Genomic DNA, 24053 nt, shown 5'->3' on the forward strand with positions numbered 1-24053 from the left:
GGCACATACCATACATAATAATGCTTTCCTGGCTCACTCTAATGTCATCATACCTATGGCCCATTGTCCCCTCAGGTCACCACTCTGTAAATAATAAAGTCCCCTGCATTCCCTCTCCCCCATGTGTTCCATATCAAGACTTACTGTACAATGAATATCGGTAAAGGAAATTATGCTGACATGACAGAGAACTAGGAAAGGAAAATTAAGATAAAAGGGATAGATTTACTAAATCTTCTAACTTCAGCTTGTTCGATTAAGCTTTGGCAATAAAACATGGAAGCTGATTGGTTTCTATGCAGAGTTGCACCAGATTTTGCACTGTAGTTTTAGTAAATAACCCCCACAGTGTCAAACAAAATCTGTATACCTGGCTCATCCCATTTCAGTATACTTAAGGGACTTAAGTAGCAATAAAAGAAAGGGTGGGGGGAAAAAAAAACAACACAGAAGACAAAAGGTACTGCAGGTGGATTTGGGGTTTGCATGAGCTGTAAGCCATAATCATCACAATGATGACAAATCACGGCTTGAACTATCTTGCTTTGCATGTAATGAGTCTATCTCATATATTAGTTTCACCTTTTAAGTTGCATTACTGAAATAAATGAACTTTTGCAAGATATTCTAATTTTTCGAGTTTCACCTGTATATAAGAACTAGTTAAGCAGAGAAACTAGTCCATAAAGGAAAACTGTTCCATGACCCAAGGACACTAGCAAAAAACTGAGGCCTCACAGAATAGGGTAGGGGTAATGTACAAGAAAACTGCACTTGTGTACCAAAAACAAAATTACCATGAATTTCAGCTGCAAACACAGAGATATCATAGTAAAATAACATGCAAATAGAGTATTGTGCTATATACACATTTAAACTACAGAAACCATTAAACGTGAAATCACAAAAACATTAAATATATCCTCGTGAAAAAGGGTGAAGTAGCATGCCGACGTCATCACGTAAACCGGTAAAACCGCTATACATGCAGACTGGGAGCTTTTCTTCATGCACATCTGATTTTTATACTTTGTGAGTGCGGTTTTAAAGCTTTATAAATGTTTAAGAGTTTTATGCTATGTGGTACATTTGTTTCTCTTATGTTCTCCTGATTATGGAACGGAGGTGAGATGTGATGTGTCATTTGATAAGAAAGCAGTCACCAATGGAAGTTGCATGTTCTGGATGATCTTTTATCACCAGTTTGTTTGATTTTTCTTTGGCTAGAAGGTCACCTACTTTTGGTAAGTGCATATCCTAATTTCTGAGGTGCAGATTCTTTTCAAGAGATGGTGAGAATGCCTTGATTACTTACTGATTTGAAGGAAGGAGAGTTTGGATATCTTCACCTGCACAAACTTATTGCACATGGACTTTTTCACAAGATATTTATTTTTTGTGATTTCACATTTATGTTTATTGGTTTCTGTAGTTTTTGCATGTATATAGTGCAACACTTTATTTGCAAAATACTGGTGACTAGTCCTTTGCCTTCTGCTTAATTTTTAGTGTACAACTTCCACAGCACTAGTCTTCTAACTCTTCCTTTTTCTAAAGAGATTAAACAAAAAAATACCTCAGATACACAAATCATACAACCAAAGCACATTTAATAGAAATTTTGAAAACAGCAATATAAAAATGAACTCTGGTTTAGAAATATAAAATAATACAAAAGGTTTATTTTCCCCACTTATTTAACAAACAATTGCCTCTTCTTTTGACAAAAATAGTTTAAGTACCTTCATTATTTTACAGTACAAACAAAACATGAAAAGAATTTTATTAAACCCTTAGACGGGCTTTAAAACCATATTATAATACAAACATAATTATTTATGTTTCCTTTTAAGAAAATTCACATCCTAAGAAAAGATGCAGATAAACTTCTTCCTTGTTCACCGAGGAACAGCCATCAAGGAAATCTTTACATGAAGACAGTGAGACATTTCATGGCCTTTCAGCATGACCGATAACACTGCGGCATCCAAAAGGTCCATGGGTCCTTGTGTAGTTATAAACATTTATGTAAATTTATATGTGTGCTGGTTAAGGAAAACAGCGCAACAAGACAACAATATTTATTGAAAATATGAACAGATTCTGACCTCAGCTATGGGTCCACTTATGATGTAGCTGTGCCAGGGCAAAAGGCAAGAATTGGGTTACGAGGACAGAAAAAAACAAATTTAATATCCTGATAACAGGAACAGATCTTCATAAAAAACAATATCAGTTTTTGTTCTTCCAAAACAATGTCTGCTAACTGACTATAAATATTTCCTTTTCTTCATTCTATCAGTACCCCATTCGCTAAGTTATATTACTCGCAGCTAATCATGGGAAACCCAATCTTAAGGGAGGGCATATGATCTCTATGGTCAGCTTAAAAAGGGATTGTAAATGCTCAATTTTTTTCTTAAAATAACAAACATGTAACATACTTACATATTTACCTGTTCTGTGCTAACTCCACCCTCCCTTTCCAGGCCAAGTGCCCCCATAGCAAACCGCTTGCTATGGGGGCACTTGTGCATGATCACTGTGCGACCAATGAACATGACTTTGCCCCACCCCCCACTCACTTGCTGTGATTGAGAAGCCAATGAGGAGGGAGAGAACTGCTCTAGTGGACATTGATAGATCAAGATCGTGTTCAGGTATGGATAAGGGGGGGCTGGGGGAATCTGGATGCGTAACCACTTTAATATTTCTAAAACCTGAGACTGCAATTACTTCTGAAGTGTTGCATATCTACCTCCTAACATATCTGACCTCTGCCTCTGTATGTTGTTGTAACCTCTGCCTTGGCCCAAGATTTTCATTTTATAAAAATGATGTAACATTAGCGCTACATCTGCCCGATTCCCACTGTAGAAATGATGTGTCATTGGCACATTTGCCTTTTTTCGATAATCATGCAGGGCAGGTAAGCTATTGCCAAATTACAAAAGTGAACCTTATAATATAAAGTAATCTGCAGGTTACAATGAACAGCAGATTCCTGATGTCCTGCAGAACAAATTGGAACCCCTAAAAACCAGAGCATCCCAATATAAAAAAAAAAAGCAAGTGCCTTTCATTAGTGATAGCTCTGGTCCACTCTTCTATGTAGTATGTTTACTTACCATCCTCACTAATAAGCGAGGCCACAACCCAGACCTATAGCCCTGCAATCAGCAAAGCTTTCACACCTTGCTAATTAACCACCTCAGTACTGAGCACTTTTACCCCTTCCTGCTCTGGACAATTTTTTGTACTGTGACTATTCACAGCTAGCAAATTCAGAAGGAACTGTGACCTTAACGCAGGGAGATAGACATCAGTCATCATTATTACAGTGCCAATTCCCGGGACACATGTGGGCGGGGGGGGGGGGATACAAGCATAGGAGAGCAGATGAGCAGCTGCACAAACTTAACCCTACATTTGCCAGGTAGGGATCTCAGCCTAACAGATAACCCCTCAACTGCTAGACATTACCATGTACTACTCAAAGCACCCACTGATTAACCGCTTAAGGACCATCCTATAGCAGATAAACTGTTACAGGGCGGCACCTGTGCGCAGGATCACGTGTATACATTAACCCCTTCCTGCCCAGTGTTATTAGTACAGTCAGTGCTTTTTTTTTTTTTAGCACTGATCACTGTATTGGTGTCACTGGGGTGTTAGTTCCCCCCAAGTGTCAGAATATCCACCGCAGTCAGGTTAAAAGTCGCTGATCGCCGCCATTACTAGTAGGAAAAAAAAAATATTCCATTATCAATACCGCCATTTGTAAACGCTATACACGTAAACCAATTAATTTACACGTATTAGGATTTTTTTTTCAGCAAAGACATGTAGCAGAATACATTTTGGCCTAAATTTATGACGAAATTTGATTTTTAACATGTTTTTACTGGACATGTTTAATTGCAAAAAGTCCAAAATATTGTTTTTTTTTTCTCTCAAAATTGTCGGTCTTTTTTTGCTTACAGCGCACAGGTGATCAAATACCACTGAAAGAATGCTCAATTTGTGGGAAAAAAGGATGTAAATTTAATTTGGGTGCAGGGTTGCATGACCCCACAATTGTCAGTTAAAATAACGCAGCACCGTAACGCAAAAAATGGCCTGGTCAGGAAGGGGGGGTAAATCTTCAGGAGGGCAAGTGGTTAACTTAACTGACTGGAAACTTTTAAGGTCAGTGATACTGTTTTGTAAAAGTAATCCAAGCAGCTATGCAGCCACCGGATCACTTTTACAGGCAGCAGAAGGGGGTCCCACCCCACTCCAGTTGCCTTTACCGGGCTCTCCTGTCCGATCGAGGAGCCCAGTAAAGATACAACAGGTGGCATCAACCTCCCCAGACAGTGGGAGTAACTGATGATGTTTTTTCCACTGTGTCAGAAATCAAAAGCGACGAGGATATCATCACTTCTGGTTTGTCGGTTTACAAACAGGTACAGCCTTCTGAAGCAGCAATGAAACCGATCTTGGTTTGATCTGCTGCATTGGAGGCCAAAGGAGAGATATGGGACCCCATATCTCTCTATAAAAAGGACATGTCATGGTCCAAGCTGTCACAAAGGATGTTATTCATCTCTTGTGATAGCAAAAAAAGTGATCCAAAAAAAAATGTAGAGTGTAAAATTCAGGCAAAGCCTAATGCACACCCCACTCCCCCACGCATATGTAAACAGTCATCGCACCACACGTGAGGTATCACCGTGAACGTCAACAGCTGGCCCTTTGCTTAGAAAGTTTGGGTACCCCTGCCCTAGCGCCTTGGCTTAAAAAAAAAATATATATATAATGTTTGGGGGGTTCTAAGTAAATAAATATATATATATATATATATATATATATATATATATATATATATATATATATATTCTATGGGGAAAAAAAAAGATTTTTACATGTAGGAGAGAAATGTCAGAGTTGGCCCAGTAGGCAAGTGGTTAATCACCCCCCCCCCCCCCAAATCGTTGGCATTGGGTGAAAAAAAAAATCCTATCTAAATGCCCTTTTTTTTTCACCCAATTCCATTATGCTGTGATACTCCAGTCTTGAGTCTTCTCGCCGTCTGTTTACAGGAGATGGGGTCCCATCGGGAACCAGAAGAGTCTCATCTGTGATTACAAATAAAGGGCCTGTTGGGTACCCCACAAGCATACCTGTGTCACTGGTCCTCCAGGACTAGCGAGCAGACAAGGCAAGAAAAACAAACTTAAGCAGTAAGATTTATTTTTTTCCAGTAGATGGGCTTTAGCCACATATTCACATTTTATAAGGATATGACTCATAATCCAACGTCTGTGTCAGAACTCCAGTGAGGACAAATTCCGCATTATGAACATCTATAAGAAATGGGAACAATAATCACCAGACCTCATAAAAGATCAATAAGAAACAAACAATCATGCTAAAATACATAAAAGGATAGTATTTACCTATACTACCAGAAAAATACTCTCTGCAAAGATGAAGATCATTTTCACATGAAATCAAGATAATTTCTGCCAAGCTCTACAAAAAAGAAATAAGATCCTTTATTGAAACCATATTATTCTCTTGTAATGTATTAAGGCATTCAAGAAAGGGATAATATTCTACAGTATTTACCTAGATGAATAAAACAGAGTGGATAAAACCGCAGCTCAACAGTTGGTAGTTCTGCCATTCAGTACTAGAATCCCAAGATCCAACCAGCGACATCTTCAGTTAAGGGTGCATTCTGACTTACACAGGGTGCATTTGCGCGATTATCTCTGAGAACCCTGGTAGGGGTTCCTGCAAATAAATGCGAGTAGGCAGCTCCATTGAAAGCAATGGGAGGCTGCCAGTTCTTGCAGCTAATCATCCCCACTTACATGCAATCGCTCAAGCAGGAATCAAAAATGTGATTGTTGCAGGATTACATATGAGTGGGTGCGATTAGCTGCAAGAGCCGGTAGCCTCCCATTGCTTTCAATGGGGCTGCTTACTCGCAGTCAAGTGTGGGAACCCTCCACTGGGGATCTCGCAACTGATCACAAACAGGATGCATTCACAAGTGTGCATACACCCTAATCCAGTTTCCGCCCACAATCAGTACTAGAACATTAAATAGCTTTTTGCCAAGTGTGTTTCTATGACTGATCTATTGGATTGGTAAATGGTTATGGGATTATAGCAATATAAATATTGATGAGGCTGTGACATATCAAAAAGAATGTCAAAGCGGTTTAAAGCCCAGCAAAAGGGTATGAATTTTTTTCCAATTTTTTAACTGTTCACATCTCAATTGAAAACACCACTCACTTATTATCCATGTGTGTTCAACCTTTTGACTTTCCTGGGCCACATTGTAAGAAGAGGAAGTCTTGGGCCACACAAAGTACACTAACAATAAGGATAGTGGATGAGCGGGAAAAAAAATTCACGTTAATGATCACTAATAGTGTACTTATTTGAGTAATAAAACTTTTATTGTAATATTTATTATAAAAATGGTAAAAAAAATGGCAAACCCCCTCCAAAAAACTAGTGTGATATTTTACACTGTTTTTGATAAAACTAGTGCATCAATATCTGGTATGGATGTAGTAGCAATACTCAATTAGCAAGGTGCTCATCAGATATTTCGGTTCTAATTTTGCCCTCTGTATACTTCATCCATGAACATAGTTGCTCCCAAATATAAGTGCTGCCGCAAAGTAATGACAGGAATAAGGCGTGACTGAAGAGTGTGATATTTTTATTTGGGAAGATAACTTTTAAAATAGTTCAGTGAAGACACTCAAATTTTCTTTTCAGCTGCATGTGTTCGCTAAGTGTAAAAGCATTTTACAAACACAATCGACATTTTAAAATACGTTGAAGATTGTGTTGGGTCACATTTTACAGCTGTTGTGTGCCACAGGTTGGATCCCCCTGTATTAAATGAACAAGAAAAAAGGGGACAGACAGCAATAGAGGCTTCACATTTTCTAACTCCTAAACACAAGAAAAAAAAAAAAAAAAGTCAGTGTATCACCGACAGTGCGATCCCCAACCACTTCCTGTCCCTTTGAATTAGTTACTAGGGAAGGAAATTTAAGGGGAATCTTCTCAACCATAACAATAGACACCTTCCCCCCCCAATTCAGATTTAAGTTCTTATTAGAAGGTACTCTTGGGAGGCAGAAGCTCTGAAAGGCGTGACGATCACTTACTTTATTTTGTTTGTGCTCCATGATTTTCCGAAAAGAAGGTGGTTTTGTTAAAATTTTGCCACCTGCACACTCAACAATAGATTTCATGGTTGACAAACTGGGACAGATCCCTGGAGTAATGTAAAAATACTTTCCCTGAAAAAAATAAAATAAAAAGTATATACATTGAATTGCTAAATTGTTTTAATCAAAAAGAACCTGTAGTAAGGAAAACATCTATACAGTGAAGCTAAAGCCACACAGCAAGCACCTTAACATTACCTTAATATTGCCGACTAAACCCACTGCTGTGAAAGTCCTTGGCCTAGCTAAATGTCTGCCCAGGCACCCATCACATATATACAGTGGTGTATATGTGCACCATATCCAAAAGTACTGTTTTCCTGAGACCTCTACTGCTAATGAGTATGTATTCTGTAAATGTGCAAATACCTTTTGGTGCCTATAAGAAAAGCTTTAATCTTTGCATTTTTTTTTTTTTTACTTAATACAGGTTTGCTTTAATCATAATTATACAATTAATACATAAACTTAGTCATGCAAATATGTTTATATTACCAGTTACTCCCTTAGTTTAAAATGTACACATCTGTGTGCAAGAAAGTAGTAGTACAGAACTTGGTACTATATTTGGGTTAACCCACCCCGACTCCCCAGCATGCAGCTTCCTAAAAGCCTGCTCTTTAAACTAAGCAATGAGAATCAGATGTCACCCCTAAAAGTCTGCACTGCTAAAAACAACCGTTAAGTACAGAGGATGGGTTTTGCAACTTTGCATTCTGCTAAACAGTTCCTACAGGCTTCTAATAACTGAAAATAAACTGGATCAGTTTAAGCCACAATGCAAGGAAAGCCTGGTTTGGGCATCATTCAAACTATATTAAAAAAAAAAAAAAAAATACAATGCTAGCCATAGTTTGCAACATTCATCCGCAATTGTGTTATAATAATGAAGATGTTTCTCTGCTCAAAGTTTATTTAATGCTGAGTGTCTTCAACATTAGAGAACAAGGTCGATCCAGTGATACTACTACTAGCTATATACCATGACCTGGATAAAAGAAAGCATTCAAAGTCAAAACATTTTGAAAACAGATCTGTAACAGAATTTCCAACTACTAGAAGTGCCCTTACCTTGAAGAGTGGAGTCACCCGCGCTCTTTTCAAGGACTCTTCTAAGCTAAAGCAAAACAACACTTCAGCTTCAGCATCCCGAAGTATGTAGTTCTGTTCCTCTAAATAGAAGGAAAAAAATGAAAACCTTTATTGTGTTGTTAAAGGGAAATGGACATCTACAGCAATATTTTACATATGATAATGTCCTTACTTTGTATGAAATACATTGCAAAATGTGACTGTAGTAGAGTACTGCCTCTGTACACAAACTCTGCCCTTGTTTCTAATGTACTCTGCCAATTCATATAGAAGATTTGAGAATTCTGCAAGCTTTTACCCATCATTTAAATGAAAGGCACAATCACAATACTTTGATAAAGGTGAATTGTGTAAGAAAAAAAAAAAAAAATCAACCTGATTTCTCCCATCTGTAAAAATTCTGTGGACAGGAGAAACTGTCCATGAAAACAGGGTGGCTGGCTGCAGCTATCACTTCAGCCTGTCTGTGACCCTCTTTTGCCCAGCACAGTTCCTGCATGAACAGGAAGGAGGTTAGATCTGTTCTTCCTCCTGGCCCTATTCCTGCTGTCTGCCCAGCCACCCCCCACACGTGTCACATGCAATGCATGGCAACACTGCATGTGAAAGGCATTGTGTGGGCATGGGCAGGCGGTAGATATGAACACAGAGGGCACGTAGCAGCTCTGGATCCTAGTCGCTCTCTGCAATGCTGCCTGCCTTGGGGAGACCAACCTCGGCAGCCATATCTGGTGAGCGGGCATTTTGTACACCAAACGAACCCTCCTCCCATCCCCCATCTTTCCCTCTCTCATGCTGACTCAAAACACTTCTTTGTACTTTACATAGTTATGACTAAAGTGTTCATTGTCTAAACCACTGCTGGTTTTAATGACTTTTTCCTTTAAGGCTCAGTCATAAGTGATATCCATTTTGTGTGCAGAAAAGCCACTCATTGAAAAACAATTTTTTTTAAATAATCCTTTTGTCCTAAAGTTGGTGCGTCAGTGAGACTGTCACTAGTGTACAGTAGTTAGGAGTATTTTGTGAGTAGACTGTGGCTGTGGAATAGGTATGAGGTATACAACGACTAGGCTAAGGATTGGTTTAATCTTCCCAATTTCAGTCAATTCCACTGTTCGGCACAAACTGACCATGACAACCATTTGCCATGGCGCACTACACAGGACTCATTCTGCTTCATCACAGGGTCCATCAAGTTTTTCATAATCTTTACAATCTGTCATACGGTTTTCAATCGAAACATGAACGGGTTAACACTACAATAACTTAAAACTGGTACTCAATGGAAAAATTAATATCAAAGTGAAATCTGTAATGTAGTAATCCACACACAGCAGCCATAGGTCATCTTTCATCAGTATAACAAACTAAGCTAAAAGCACTATTCTAAGACACTTTCCTATACACAAGACCTACATTGTTTTATCTGATTGGCCAAATCGATGAATAGTCCAATACAAGATCATGCCTTACCAACAAATTTTTGGCACTTGAAGCTTTCATCAAGCCACTCTGGAGTCACAATGTGCTTTGCTACGGAAATCGCAGTCAGGAACTTGACAGTTCTTGTTACTTTACTGGCAATTAAATGAGTGCATCTTTGTGCAGAGTCTACAACTTCTCCTCCAAGTATATATAGTTTCTGAAAACAAAGTTTTTATTTATTTTTTTTTTTTTAAAGTCCAACATTAAACATTTAAACAAAATATAAAACACTAAGCGTGAAGGCATTTTTTTTTTTTTTTTAACATGGTTTATGCTGCTAGCATTTTGTAAATGTTTAATTGTGAAAGCAGGAGTCAATTCAGTGCTCAAGTCTTTGGGAAAAGGTCCTTACCTTTACATACTGCTGAACTTGGTTGGGATCAAACCCTGTAAACAGTACATGAGGAGTCATGTCTGGGGACAATTTCTTAGTTGGAGGCGGAAGGTCTTCAATTCTGAAAAAGACCAGTATGTACTGAGACATGCAACATAGGTAAAAAACCGTATTCTACACTAAGACTGCGTTAAGTATGTAATGTTCAGTACAATCATTGCCTAGTAAACAAAATTAGCGAGAAAAAGGAGGCTTTTCTAGCCAACAAAAGGTAAGAGCAGACATCTTGGGGTTTATTTACTAAAGCTGGAGAGTGCAAAATCAGACTCTCTTCTGGATAGAAACCAATCAGCTTCTAACCTCAGCTTGTTCAATGAAGCTTTGGCAATGAAACCTGGAAGCTAATTGGTTTCTATGCAGAAGTGAGTCTGATTTTGCACTCTCCAGCTTTAGTAAATAAACCCCCTTATGTCTATGCTGAAGGAATACATAGTCTGTCACTGCTTACCGTTACTAATAATGCAAGTTCGCTGGATGTCATGCTGAACCAAGAACCTCAATAAGATAAGCCACTTGGAACAAGTATGCAAATCAGTACTTTAGACTTCAACATGGAACATGCTTGTTCAGGGTCAGCAACTAAAAGTCTAAAACACATTGGCAATCATGTAACTAGCATTATCTGAAGGCGGTCAGTAATGGCAGCGCCAATGTTTTTGAAAGTTTCAGATGTAGCCAGGGACGGACTGACCATTTGGAAACTCGGGAACTGCCAGAGGTCAGTAGGGGGCCCCATGAGTTGTCAGTCCGCCCCTGGATGTAGCACATGTTACACGTTCCACCCATTGTGGCATTCCTCCCTGTGACAGAAGTATGAGAAGCTCCCCGTACAAGCCATCACTTTTTAAAACAGCGCTGCCGTGAAGGGCTACACCCACACGGTCACGTCATTCACAGTGTTCTGTGACTGAACTACAAGTTCCGATAGCGTTAACGGATGTCGGTTTGTAGTGCTCAATGAACTACCACGGCGCTGTGGAGTTCCATGGTAGTTCAGTGAATCTTCCTGTCAGTATACCTGCTTGCCTGTACATCCCAAACGGGCAAGCAGATATACTGATAGGTCTGCAGGAGACCTGCATGGCACAGGCTCCTGCAACCAAAAATAATAAATATAAATTTTTTTACCTGCAAAAAAATGTGCATTCATTAATTTTGGTCAAAAGGTGAACTTATCCTTTCACTTTAGCTTTGAGTAATAGAACAAATTTGTATGCAGTAAAGTAACACTTTTCTAACATCTCCTGTACTTCAGCATGTGATCCACTAAATAGTCATTGCATCTGTGCTCTACTGAGAGCTACGAGTCCCTCTGCCACTGGAATGATTAACACGGCCATGCTACTTTCAAAATGAGACGCACCCTCCAACCCCTCCACTCCTGTAAGAGGGGGTGGCATGGGTTGTAGACCCGAAATACAGGTGTAACATGAAACATGCTCAGAAAGATGACAGTCTATAACATAGTCATCTCACTTCATTTTCTGTTGCCCTGATCCTCCAGGATACAAGGAAAATAAAGCAGTTTGTCCCATCTTTCTGTGTTATGGAAGCGGAGTCTCTTGGTTGACAGCGTGCTCACGGCAACAACTCATGTCTCTCCGCTTTGAAGAGCTTGCCTGGGACAAATGCAGTGACAGGAAATGCAGGGGGTAGGGGACAAACTCTTCCTACACTGCATGTTGACTGCTGCTGGGGAATTTCTCTGTGCAGCTCACAAGTCCAGATTCCCTGATTTGTTTCGTAGTGCAACGTGTACTATCGCCTCCTTCCCAGCCTGACAAAATTATCATATAATGTCTGATGTCTCATGTGTCACAGACTGAGCAGAGCATATAAACTAAGAAATAAACCCACTTTATGCAGTCTTCAGGAACGCAAATATTTTCTGAATATAATCCTATGCAGAGAATGGGGACTGCATGTAAAAAGACTAGAGAATAACACTAGCATGCAATCAAAATGAAAGGTTAGCCATAATGTTGGACAGCCCAGTGAATTCTTAATATGCATTAACTCCTTTACAACCACCCGTCACATGTGCGGTGGCAAAACAGTGGGCTTTCATGCCTACACAGTGCACATGTGCGTTGCTGGGCGGCAGATGTTTATGAGCAGAGAATGATCAATGTGCACTCCTAGCACAAATATTAAGCCAGCGCTGAGTATGGGCTAAAAAACAAAAAATCGGTAGCTGACAGGACTAGCATCCCTTCGTGATTGCTGATCAAAGAACCTATTCCCAACTGTTTAAAAAGGGACCCCTGGGTAGGCAGGAAAGGGTTAAATTGGCTATGCATGCCAAAGTTTACCACCACTAAATACTAAATAATGGATTTTATACAGTATCAGCACCTACAAATGTTTATTTACCTTGGTCGCTTTGGCTGAACAGCTGGTTCATTTTGCTTGGGTTTAAGGGGAACTCTTATGCTCTGAAAACATGTGGACACAAAAGAACATTACAATCAATAAAAGCAAAGCCAAAATTAAGCTTCATATTCATCCTACTTCAGAGTTTCAGGGTTCCAAAACATTCAAAATTGTAGTAACATAAAATGAAACTTTGCATGTTAGTTCAAACATGAGCTGGATAGACTTCTAACAATATAAGACAGACCACAAGAGACAAGCTCACTAAAATCTATGAAAAAAAAAAAGATGGGTTTTCATGTTAAGCTCAAGTAATGCGTAACACTTGCAGGTATTTAAGAACAAATACACAATGGATAAACCACAGACTTCCACATTTATTGTAGCACATCCACAAACATGGCAATGACAGTCCCCATGCTAGGACCGCCCCCACAGTACTAGGGTGGGGACTGTCATTGCCATGTTTGTGGATGTGCTACAATAAATGTGGAAGTCTGATTTATCCTGTATGCAGCTGCTCTTTTCTTTGCTTCTGAAGAGTGATTGTGGATTGCAATTTGCCTTCAGCTCTGAGGGCTCAAATAGCAGTGAAGAGAAGCTGCTTAGAGAGGAAATTTTCTTAAGTCCTATAACTTTCAGTTACTTTTTACCTTTCAAAGATATTAGAGTACTCCACCCAATGATGTCTTTCTCTCCAGGATGGCACCATCTTTGTCCAGGCATTATACAGGGTCACCATCTACTTCCTGGACTGAGATGCCAGCTCAGAAAATCCAGGGAAAAGACAAATAGCAAAAAGTCCCCCTGGGACTTTAAAGGCAGAGAAAATATATGCAAAATCAAACTGTCTTAAAATCAAAAAGACTGCATAGGTCCATAAAACCACATAAAACATGTGGGTTAGTAGGTGGTGTTGCATACAATCAAGAAACAACATATACATATACGATAGCAAATAGAGACACACCAACCAAAAACTGCCAAGACTTGGTCAGTCACGGTGTGGTCTTCAAAATGTCCCAACATGTTTCAGAAAAATCATTCCTTCAAGGGAAAGAGTTCAGTATAGCAATACTACAATAGAATAGGTAAAGCATAAGTATACCACGACAGTTATTGTAAAGAACATTTTTTTATAGCATATTGTAAACAGGAAGACCAAATGATGGCATGTAAGCATTATAATATTTCAAAAAATGTTCAATATACTTACATCCTCCGTATATGTACACATGACATCTGGAGCTTATAATCAGGATTGTGATACATATGGAGCTGCTGTTGGCCCACACAGGTACCACCAAGAAGACCCTCAGGCCATCCACCTCACTACAAGGATCCCATGAGCTCCAACCCACTGTTGTATAGACATCCAATCATTCAATGAAAGTATAAATTGAACACCGTAAGCAAATTGGGACCATTTATGTCACAGCCAGGTCATAAGGCTAGAGACCAAAAGTGTTGGAGTGAGATATGGATGGGGGGTTTGATAAGTAAAGGATATGTATACAAGGATCCAATCAGGAGTAGTGTCAAAGATACATCAAGGTACAGGGCTTACCCAATTTCAAAATGATACCGCATGCCATCATCATTTGGTCTTACTATTTACAATGCGCTGTAAAAAATGGTTCCTTACAATAACTGTCGTGGTATACTGATGCTGTACCTATTATATTGTAGTATTGCTATACCCAACTCTTTCCCCTAAATAAAAAATTATTTTTCCAAAACATGTCGGGACATTTTTGAAGACCACACCTCGACTGACCAAGTCGCATCTTATTTGGCAATTTTCTGTTGGTGTGTCTCTATTTGCTAGGGTATAGGTACTCTGTATTGTTCCTTGATTGTATGCAACACCACCAACTAACCCACGTGGTTTATGTGGTTTTATGGACCTATGCGGTCTTTTTGCTTGTATCAATATATACCTACCAATAAACATGGATATTGCTTTTAAGACAGTTTGATTTTGCATATATTGTGTCTGCCTTTAAAGTCCCAGGCGGATTTTTATGTTTTCACGGTTTTGTATGGGATGTTGGCAGTCTCACATATATTTTTTATGTTACATATCACTTGATTTAATATTGTTATAGCTCAGAAAATCTAGGTATCTGTACAGTTCTTTTTTTCACAAATGTCTGACGCAGCCTCTCGCTTTGCAATAGTTACAACATTGCAGACTAATCACTAGGGGAGAGGAGCCTGAGGAAGTACTTCCTCCTGCCAGCTGCAGACTACATCCACTGACCTAAACTTAAGGATGCTTTGTTTTTTTAATGATAAAAGATGGAACATTTGTAAAAACAAATGATACTGATGCTGTATACTGCGGTGTGTCAGGAAAGTATTCTTACAGACTCTTACTACTGCTACCAAAAGGTCCACTTTAAGTTGGCTTGAAGATCAGTTCCCAAAAAATGGAAAGCATACCATTAACAAACTCAAGAAACAGACAGTTTTCATATTATGTCTATATGCTATAATGCACCGATTCACATATAAATATACAAAAAGTATAACGAACTGAATATAAAAAAAAAAAAAAAATACCTACCATTAGCACGTCGGTTGAGACTTTTAAAGGTATTCTCCATGCATCTGTGAGAACAAATTTTGTCAACACAAGAGAAATAATATAGGAATTAGCTCTATGTAAAAAGCATCAAAATCAAAACAGACACTGAACTAAAAAAACGTTTGGCTACTCCGGGTGCTGGCTTTACCTGACAGAGCTCCTCCAGGTCGTTATATGGCTGCATAAAGTGGCGATGGGTATGGCTGCACGTTAACCCATATCCTCCCCCACCTCTCTGCTAGTCAAGATGGTTACTCAGTCTGCCTACTGATGTGAACTAAACAAAAAGGGCTGTGGTTTAACAATTAGAACCAGAACCCAAAGGTCAGCAGAGGCCTACCACGGCTGTCATTAAAGGATAGGTTCGCCTCTTGAATCGCTCGTATTTAGGGTTCAACATGTTTCAGCTCCTGCTTCTCCCCACCTCCTCCGATCCAATCATTTTAAAATTGACACCTGCACAGCCAAGTCCTGCTGACAGGCTTCATAGTTCAGACTTCCTCCAGCTTTGTAACTAAAAGCCCGTACATAATTGAACTGGGGGGAATAGGTTAATTTATGTGGAATTCATGTATATGTGAATTGTATTGGTACAATAATGATTTTTTGTAATAAAAAAAGTTAATAAAAGATATAATAAAAATAAATAAAAAGCCCGCACAGAGATACAGGCACAAAGCTGGAGGACTTGCCTGCAGGAGCGTTGCATTTTGCTCACAATCTACTGATGGCAGGTGCAATGCTCTGCAGACTCCTCTGAAAAAAAAAAATCATAAACGCACATTTTCTTTTGCAAAAATATGCACATTTATTTTTTTCAAAAAAGGTGAATTTAGCCTTTAAGTAACTGGGCTGAGCTTGCACTCAGAGTATTGTAATAAATTAAAAAGGATTAAATTAAAGATGAAGATAAATCATACCAAGGAGGTTTGAAACCAGATGTGGTGAAGGGGCGAGGGCATCCTGAAGATTGAACACTGTATATCGGCTGTTTTGAATCTGACGTAATGCTTCAAAGTTTCCCAAAAGGATGTCGCAGAGCCATAATGCATTTACACATGGTATCCTCCACTCTTTTGCCTTTTCATACTTCATGCCGTTAGGCCTAAACAGAGCACATTGATTAACTTTCTGTTAAGAACAAGGCCGGACAAGCTTTACAGAAATACAAAAGAAATTAACCGCTAGTACTGAAATAGAAAGTTACACCCAATCTCCTCTAAATAGTTAAATGTAAGTTTTAAAACCACTTGTCCCTGCAGTTTGCTTTGCTAATGCAGCAGCTGCTATATTTTTCAGTGAAAAGCCGCTGCCTACATCCTATTTAAGGGCACAGACCATGACGATAAAATTGCCCATCAACGTCAAAGCAAGATGATATAAGAGGCATTTGTGAAAGTTTGGATATGAAATGCTCAGACTGGGATGAGAATGTATGAAGAGCCATCACTTACTCCTTACAGATGAGAACAGTATTGCTGCGACACAGATACCCAGTGTACTTGGCGCCTGCCAAGTAGGCCATTAGCTTCAAGTCATCTCTATCACTATCAACAAACCCGGTCACCGAAATAATCTAGAAAGGGAACAAAGGTGTAACATTTACATCATCATTACACAAACCCATTTCTACAAGAAGAAAAAAACAGTTCAGCATTTAAAGGGCCCCATCTTGCAGCAAAAATATGCCGCATAAAAAAAGCATAGGGGGGAGGAAGAGATTATTTTTTCACTTGCCACGTTGCTGTGTTTTATAAAGACAACAGTATGCCCCACAAATTGACAAAGCTACACTAAGGAGGTAAAGCTGCATAAAAATATAGAGTCACTTATAGTAGTGCTAACAGATATTAGAAAACAAATGAAACTGTAACCCTGAAAGGGGCTCTATAAACCAAACAAAAATCTCATTTGATCATGTGCTTAGATTAGCCATAATGGAATTAGCCAGCACTTAAGCAGTAGCTGGTTGTTATTATTATACAGGATTTATATAGCGCCAACAGTTTGCTCAGCACTTTACAATATAACAGGAGACAATACAGCAACAATACAGTTCAATACAAGAGGGATAGGAGGGCCCTGCTCCTTGCAGCTTACAATCTAAGAGTTGGTTCCTTCATTTCCCACCAACATGTTCATTGCACAGGATTCTCCTGTAAAATGGAGCATGATTGGTGTTAAAAAATTAAATAAGACCTCCTTACTGATTACTTCTTTAATTTAAGCCAAAAAGGATATACCCATTACATGGCTAAACTCTGATTTTTTTTTTTGGTTGAAGTTGTATCACAAAAGCTACAAGAGTCTGTGGCATTCCCTAGGGATAACAGGTGTGTGTAGCTCCTCATTCTGCTCTGATTTGTGACCCTGTTGTGCTGTCAGCTCCACCCTAGCCTGAAGCCCAGTTTAAGTAAGCTCTATGGGGGAGCCAAAATCACAGGAATGAGCCCCTGCCCTCTTCCCTCTCTATACTATATGGCACTAGCTGGGAAGAGGTGCTGCAGTAACCCTGGGTACTTGATCTCTGCGTGCAACACCTATAAATCTACATTCATATTTCAATATTGTGATTCATCTACATATTGCATTCCTTCTATCACCAACACCCCCCTCCTTCCCTACAGGAATTCTGATAAGGCAGAACAACTCACATAACTGTGCTTACTGGCATTGAACTGTTCTGCATTGTGATCTGCCTGTCACCACGCTCTCTATGTGCATTGCTACTCAGAAAACATGTTAATCTCCATCTGAGCAATATGCTTGGACAGCAGTGGGGGGAGCAGGGATGTACCAATCCTATCACCTGACACCCAGGACATGCGGTTCCAGGCAAGTGGGTTTTTGTACACTTAGCCCTGTTGCAGGCAAGCAGCAGGGTTTACTTTGTGAGGTCAGAGAGCCAAAAAGCTCCTGTTCACTCCGGGCTTTACCGTGGGAGCAAGCCACCAAACAGACCTGCAGACATGCCAGAGAAGCAGCGGGCGCCATCCACACCAGCCTGAGTCCCGCACAACTTATCTGGAGCCCTAGATTCCTATTTCTCTGGGCCACACACAGGGGGATCCAAGATGGCGCCAGACCACCCTGCATCTCCAGCAGTCTCTGATCAGGGAGAAGTTGTCAGCTCTGCCCAGGTACACTGCACCAGCCCAGCCCTCTCACATGCCTCCACACAATTCTACAGCAGGCTCAGTGCTAGATGACATTGCAGGAGACAGGGACATTAGAGAGCATATACGAGCCCTTCCTACTAAAGCTGACATTCTGCAGTTGTATTCCACTGTGCAGTCTTCATTTAAAGAAGTACAGCCAAAGCTCATTTGGCTGTATTTCTCCTGTGGATTACAGGAATACAATTTGTTCTGCACACTGGTGACCTGCTGTCAACTGACGTCACTCAGCTGGTCCAGGCTGGGGAAAGATCGCAACCATATTGTCAGGACCCAGCGAGGAGCCTGGACCAGCACCTTGCTCAGACTCTCACCGATCTGCCGAGACCAGCACTCAAGTGCAACTGAGTGGAGACCTTAGAAACAGTTCAGGAAAATTTGTTTCATACTATGGAAAAACTGAGAGATTGCTTCCCGCAGGCATGATGGAATCACTTTTAGCACAATTTAGCGACTATGAAAATCGCAAGTGGCGGCAGAATGTCTGCATTAGGTGCTTACCTGAAGCCACTGTGAAGGATCTAGTCCACAATTTCCAAGGGGTTTTTCGGCCTAATCCTGGGAGACACTGCATCCAGAGCAGACACTGGAGCTTGATTTGACTGCTCCGTATGCACTTGTACTGAGCACCCAAGTGCTGTCTTGTGCGAGGATTACCCAAAGAAATAAAAATGATTTTTTTTTTTTCACTGGGGCTGGCATTCGATTTACTCGCTCAACAGATTGGCTTCTGCTGAGAGCTAAGAACCCGACACTCCCCTTTCCTGACGAGCACCCAATTGGTGCTCATTACACTGCAAGGTCTCTCCCCTGCCTGCTAGTCCTGGGGTTCAGTGCTGGAGACAGGTAGGGAGGGGAAGAGGAGATACAGTGCAATGTTAAAAACATTAAAAGTTTAAGTTGACATAAAGCCCCTTTTGTTTTTTAAAGCCCCAGACATTCCTAAAAAAACCTATGCCTAATAGAAAAAAAAACAAAAAACACATCAACCCTTCATATTTATTATCTGGACACGTAGATTGTCATTAAGGACAAGTAGATTGGGACCCCAATTTAGTCCCTTGGACAAGCAGTTATTTTAAAAAAAATGTCCACAGCCTTGGTGGAATGATTGACAAAAGGTCGACCACACTATCTCAGCATTCACAGCACTTATGAAAACAGAACAAAATGCTAAATGCATGTTTACACAAAAAGTTTCTTTTGAGACTTCTGTATAAATGAACATGAATATTCCACTGGTGTATGCACAAGAAGACTTCCCTTTACTACCTGTGTAGATACAGATTTGAACAGAATCTTTACAAAGGAGACAAGGCAGCAAAAATCCTGAGCAGGTCAAACCATATTCAAGTTCACGTGCCATATTCCAAAAAAATAAAAATAAATAAATAATCTTAGCTGGGGCTGCAAAATAAACCACTAGAATAAGAACTTTCCGACCTTCCATCACAACATTATCCGGTATGATCTACTAAATTGCAGGTCCTGACAATTAAGATTAAACTACTTAAATTTACAAGACTGTAGTATTGTTTACGCTTTGAATCAAATTTTAAAAAGTTTGATTTCCAAAGTCAGTAAAGAAAAAACACTATGCACCATGAAAAATATTGAACCAACTATATACACAAACCAGCAAAATACATCTGAAAACCCCACGTTTCACTAAGAGATGTGGAATATGAGATCAAAATGTCCCAATACCAGCATTTTACGGTGCTTGCCAAGAAAATAGATTTTCAATAAATTCTGTCAACACACTTGAACATATTGATCTTCCAGTTTTACTATATTTCAATACCACCCAGTCCCTTATACACTTTTATGGTGGATAGAAGAGATCTACAGCTGTAAGGAAAGATGCCGGGAGGGACAGGATTTCGGTATCTTTGCTCAAACAGTCACACTAGAGCAATCTTTGATTGCCAAGTAACTACACTATATTGCTAAAAGTATTGGGGCGCCTGCCTTTACACGCACATGAACTCTAATGGCATCCCAGTCTTAATACGTAGGGTCCATTCAATATTGAGTTGGCCCGCCCTTTGCAGCTATAACAGCTTAATTTCTTCTGGGAAGGCTGTCCACAAGGTTTAGGAGTGTGTCTATGGGAATGTTTGACCATTCTTCCAGAAGCGTATTTGTGCGGTCAGGCACTGATGTTGGACGAGAAGGCCTGGCTCGCAGTCTCTGCTCAAATTCATCCCAAAGGCGTTCAGTCGGGTTGAGGTCAGGACTCTGTGCAGGCCAGTCAAGTTCCTCCACCCCAAACTCGCTCATCCATGTCTTTATGAACCTTGCTTTGTGCACTGGCGCGCAGTCATGTTGGAACAGGAAGGGGCCATCCCCAAACTTTTCCCACAAATGTGGGAGTATGAAATTGTCCAAAATGTCTTGATATGCTGACGCCTTAAGAGTTCCCTTCACTGGAACTAAGGGTCCAAGCCCAACCCCTGAAAAACAACCCCACACCATAATCCCCCCTCCACCAAACTTTACACTTGGCACAATGTAGTCAGGCAAGTACCGTTCTCCTGGCAACCGCCAAACCCAGACACGTCTATTGGATTGCCAGACAGAGAAGCGTGATTGGTCACTCCAGAGAAGACGTCTCCACTGCTCTAGAGTCCAGTGGTGTCATGCTTTACACCACTGCATCCGACGCTTTGCAGTGCACTTGGTGATTTAAGTGCTTGGATGCAGCTGCTCAGCCATAGAAACCCATTCCATGAAGCTCTCTATGCACTGTTGTGCTAATCTGAAGGCCACAGAAAGTTTGGAGGTCTTTAGCTATTGACAGACGGAGACTTCTGCACGCTGTGAGCTTCAGCATGCACTGACCCCGCTCTGTCATTTTACGTGGCCTGTTGCTGTTGTTCCCAGTTGCTTCCACTTTGTTACAGTACCACTAACAGTTGCCCGTGGAATATTTAGTAGCAAGGAAATTTCGCAGATGATTTATTGCACAGGTGGCAACCTATTACGGTGCCACGCTTGAATTCACTGAGCTCCTGAGAGCGACCCATTCTTTCACAAATGTTTGTAGAAGCAGTCTGCATGCCTAGGTGCTTTATTTTATACACCTGTGGCCATGGAGGTGATTGGAACACCCGAATCTAATGATTTGGAGGGGTGTCCCAATGCTTTCGGGCAATATAGTGTATTTTCACTTTCACTAAAAATCCTGGTGGGAGAACATGACTTAGAAAAACAAACATACTCCTGCATGAAACCGAAATTGCTGCAGTTTAGAATGCCATTACTGTATCATTATATTGCTTTCTTACATGTTGAGAGCATGGCTTCCCTCCTGGTGGAAATGCTACAGGAAAATGTAGAGCACGATGTGGCGGCACCATCTTCTTCTTTTTCAGCACGGTGTTGAGCCAATGAGCAGTGATGCAACGTTTTCTTTCCTTCATAGCCTATTTATGAGTGAACCAAAGAACTCAGCTTTATAAAAGGAATACATTTTAAAGAATTTCAACTTACTACGTTGAAGAGGAAATTACAAAACTCCTAACAGCTATATATTTTATGATATATATTAAAGAAAACAAAAAAAAATCAGCTGGTAATGAAAAATGTTGACTTAAGGAATCTAATTCTTCCATATTTAAATGTCTTAACCTTTTCTTATTTTAACGTTCCTATATAGGACTTCACAGACAAATTCCTTTTGTACCAAACCCATAAAGCTAAAAAAAGGCAGTTTTTGAAGAACAGTTTTAATCCACATCAGAACTCACCTGGGCATACATACTACTGACTTGGCTTTCACATAAAAGATGTGTACAACGACTGGTAAGTGTAGGGTCCACTGTGCCTCCATGCGTTTGTATTATCTTTAGAAAGATTGAAAATTTTTTTTTAGAAATGTACAAATAGAACAGCAGAGAGGCGGTTTTGGTCTTGTGTATCTTGCTTAAAGTTTCTAGTGTAATCCAACAAAAACATTTGTTACTTTGTGTTATAGGACAACAATGTCCCTATGCTGTCACCCTGTCACACGCTCTCACAATATAAAACTAAATGCCATTCAGTAAGTCCAGTTTCACACTACTGCGGTGCGGTTTTCCACTACAGGTACAGCACCACTTACCTGCATAATTGGAGTGTGTTGGCTGTGTTTTACCATAGCGTTATATTGTAACCCCCGTGTTTAGTGTGCTTTATGAAACGCACCAAAGATGCAGCGTGCAGGAGTTTTGGTGTGCTTTCAGAAAGTGCACCAAACTCACAGGACACAATAGAACTCTATGGAATCGCAGCTAACCAGTTACAAACATACGGGTAAGTTGCGCTGCACCCATGGTGCAGGAAAACTGCACCGCAATAGTGTGAAAGTGCCCTAAGGGTTCACATGTACACTGCATAGGGATGTTTGTGCAGTCTTAGGAAGGTAATAGGGATTCTCTTATAACAAAGTGATACCATGTTATACTCACCTGCTCTGTGCAATAGTTTTTCACAGAGCAGCACCAATCATCCTCCTCTCCCCCCCTCCCCCGAGCAATGCCCCCATAGCAAATCGTTTGCTATGGAGCCACTGGTACGTGTCCCACTCTCTGTGTCCACAAGACAGAGCGTGGCTCGGCCCCATCTCTCCTCACTGGCTGTGATTCATAACAGCAAGAGCCAATGGCTTCCGCTACTGTGTCTAAGTCAATGAGAAGAGAGAGAGACACGGAGAGCACATGGCTGGACTGAATTCAGGCTCAGGTGAGTACTGGGGGGCTGCTGCACACTGTATACTCAATCCTGAGCCTTGCTGGCTGTGTCCCTAGTCACAGGACAGTGAGGCTTTGCCCCGCCCTCTGCTCCCTCATCATAAGATTTGACTGACAGCAGCAGGAGCCAATGGCTGCTAGACATAAGGTTCTTTTTTACCTAATGCAGCTAATGCAGTAAGGTAAAAAACCTTGAGGCTTTAAAACCAGTTTAAGAAGCATTAACTAAAAACAAAAGAAAACAAAACATACTCTTTTCCATGTTGCAAGGAGCTGCTTATCAGACATCTGTTCTGGGTAGTCAGCGATTGCAAACACACAGCCAGCCAAGAAGTAGTCTTCAGGAACTAAGAGAAAAGGCAAGAGAGAAAGACATTTGCAATGTTAAAAAAAAAAAAATGTCAGCATACCACATTTGTAAACCCATTATCTTCAAATGCTACAACTAAAAGAATTTATAATCTTAGGCTATACATCATCAGCTGATTACCTGAACTACTTTGTATACTTATGTATAAGAAATGGCTTTAAGGTTTTTACCTTTTTATACTGTATATATACACACAAATTATTTTATGGTAAATCTTTAAAAGTTTTTTTGGGTTTTTTTAATTCCACTGATATTGCAAATGCATGAGCAATTCATATAGGATTGTCTTGTACTCAGTATAGCTCCATATATCAAGTGCAAGGCATTTACATACAGAGCTGTTGGAAATGTGATATATATATATATATATATATATATATTTATTATAAAAATAATAATTAAAAAAAAAACAAAAAAAAAAACAAAAAAACACAGAGGCGATCACATACCTCCAAAAGAAAACTATTTCTGGGGAAAAAAAATGGCAAATTTATGCACAGCATTGCATGACTGCTCAACCGTCAGTTAAAGTAACGCAGCACCGCATCGCAGAAATGTTTGTTGTATGTGGGTCAGTAGCCAGACCTCTC

At 40.1% G+C, this 24053-nt stretch overlaps 1 protein-coding gene across 1 annotated transcript in view; it reads right to left on the reverse strand.

Annotated features, from left to right (window-relative positions):
* Positions 1-1593: 1593 nt before the first annotated feature.
* Positions 1594-24053, reverse strand: part of PAXIP1 (PAX interacting protein 1) — a 70392-nt gene continuing 47932 nt past the window's right edge. Inside the window, exons 8-21 of the mRNA XM_089692488.1 lie at positions 23346-23440; positions 22113-22208; positions 21651-21788; positions 16639-16760; positions 16105-16289; positions 15164-15207; positions 12595-12656; positions 10180-10282; positions 9816-9984; positions 8319-8419; positions 7185-7319; positions 5442-5517; positions 5284-5348; positions 1594-2036 (exon numbers count right to left, since the gene is read on the reverse strand). Of these exons, the coding sequence (XP_089548614.1) occupies positions 2025-2036; positions 5284-5348; positions 5442-5517; positions 7185-7319; positions 8319-8419; positions 9816-9984; positions 10180-10282; positions 12595-12656; positions 15164-15207; positions 16105-16289; positions 16639-16760; positions 21651-21788; positions 22113-22208; positions 23346-23440 (1403 nt within the window). The 3' untranslated portion in view covers positions 1594-2024. The remainder of the gene's footprint in view (positions 2037-5283; positions 5349-5441; positions 5518-7184; positions 7320-8318; positions 8420-9815; positions 9985-10179; positions 10283-12594; positions 12657-15163; positions 15208-16104; positions 16290-16638; positions 16761-21650; positions 21789-22112; positions 22209-23345; positions 23441-24053) is intronic.

This window comes from Staurois parvus, unplaced genomic scaffold (assembly GCF_062004578.1).
Source record: "Staurois parvus isolate SC_StPar_1 unplaced genomic scaffold, SC_StPar_1.0 ptg000005l, whole genome shotgun sequence".
NCBI classification, from domain to species: domain Eukaryota; kingdom Metazoa; phylum Chordata; class Amphibia; order Anura; family Ranidae; genus Staurois; species Staurois parvus.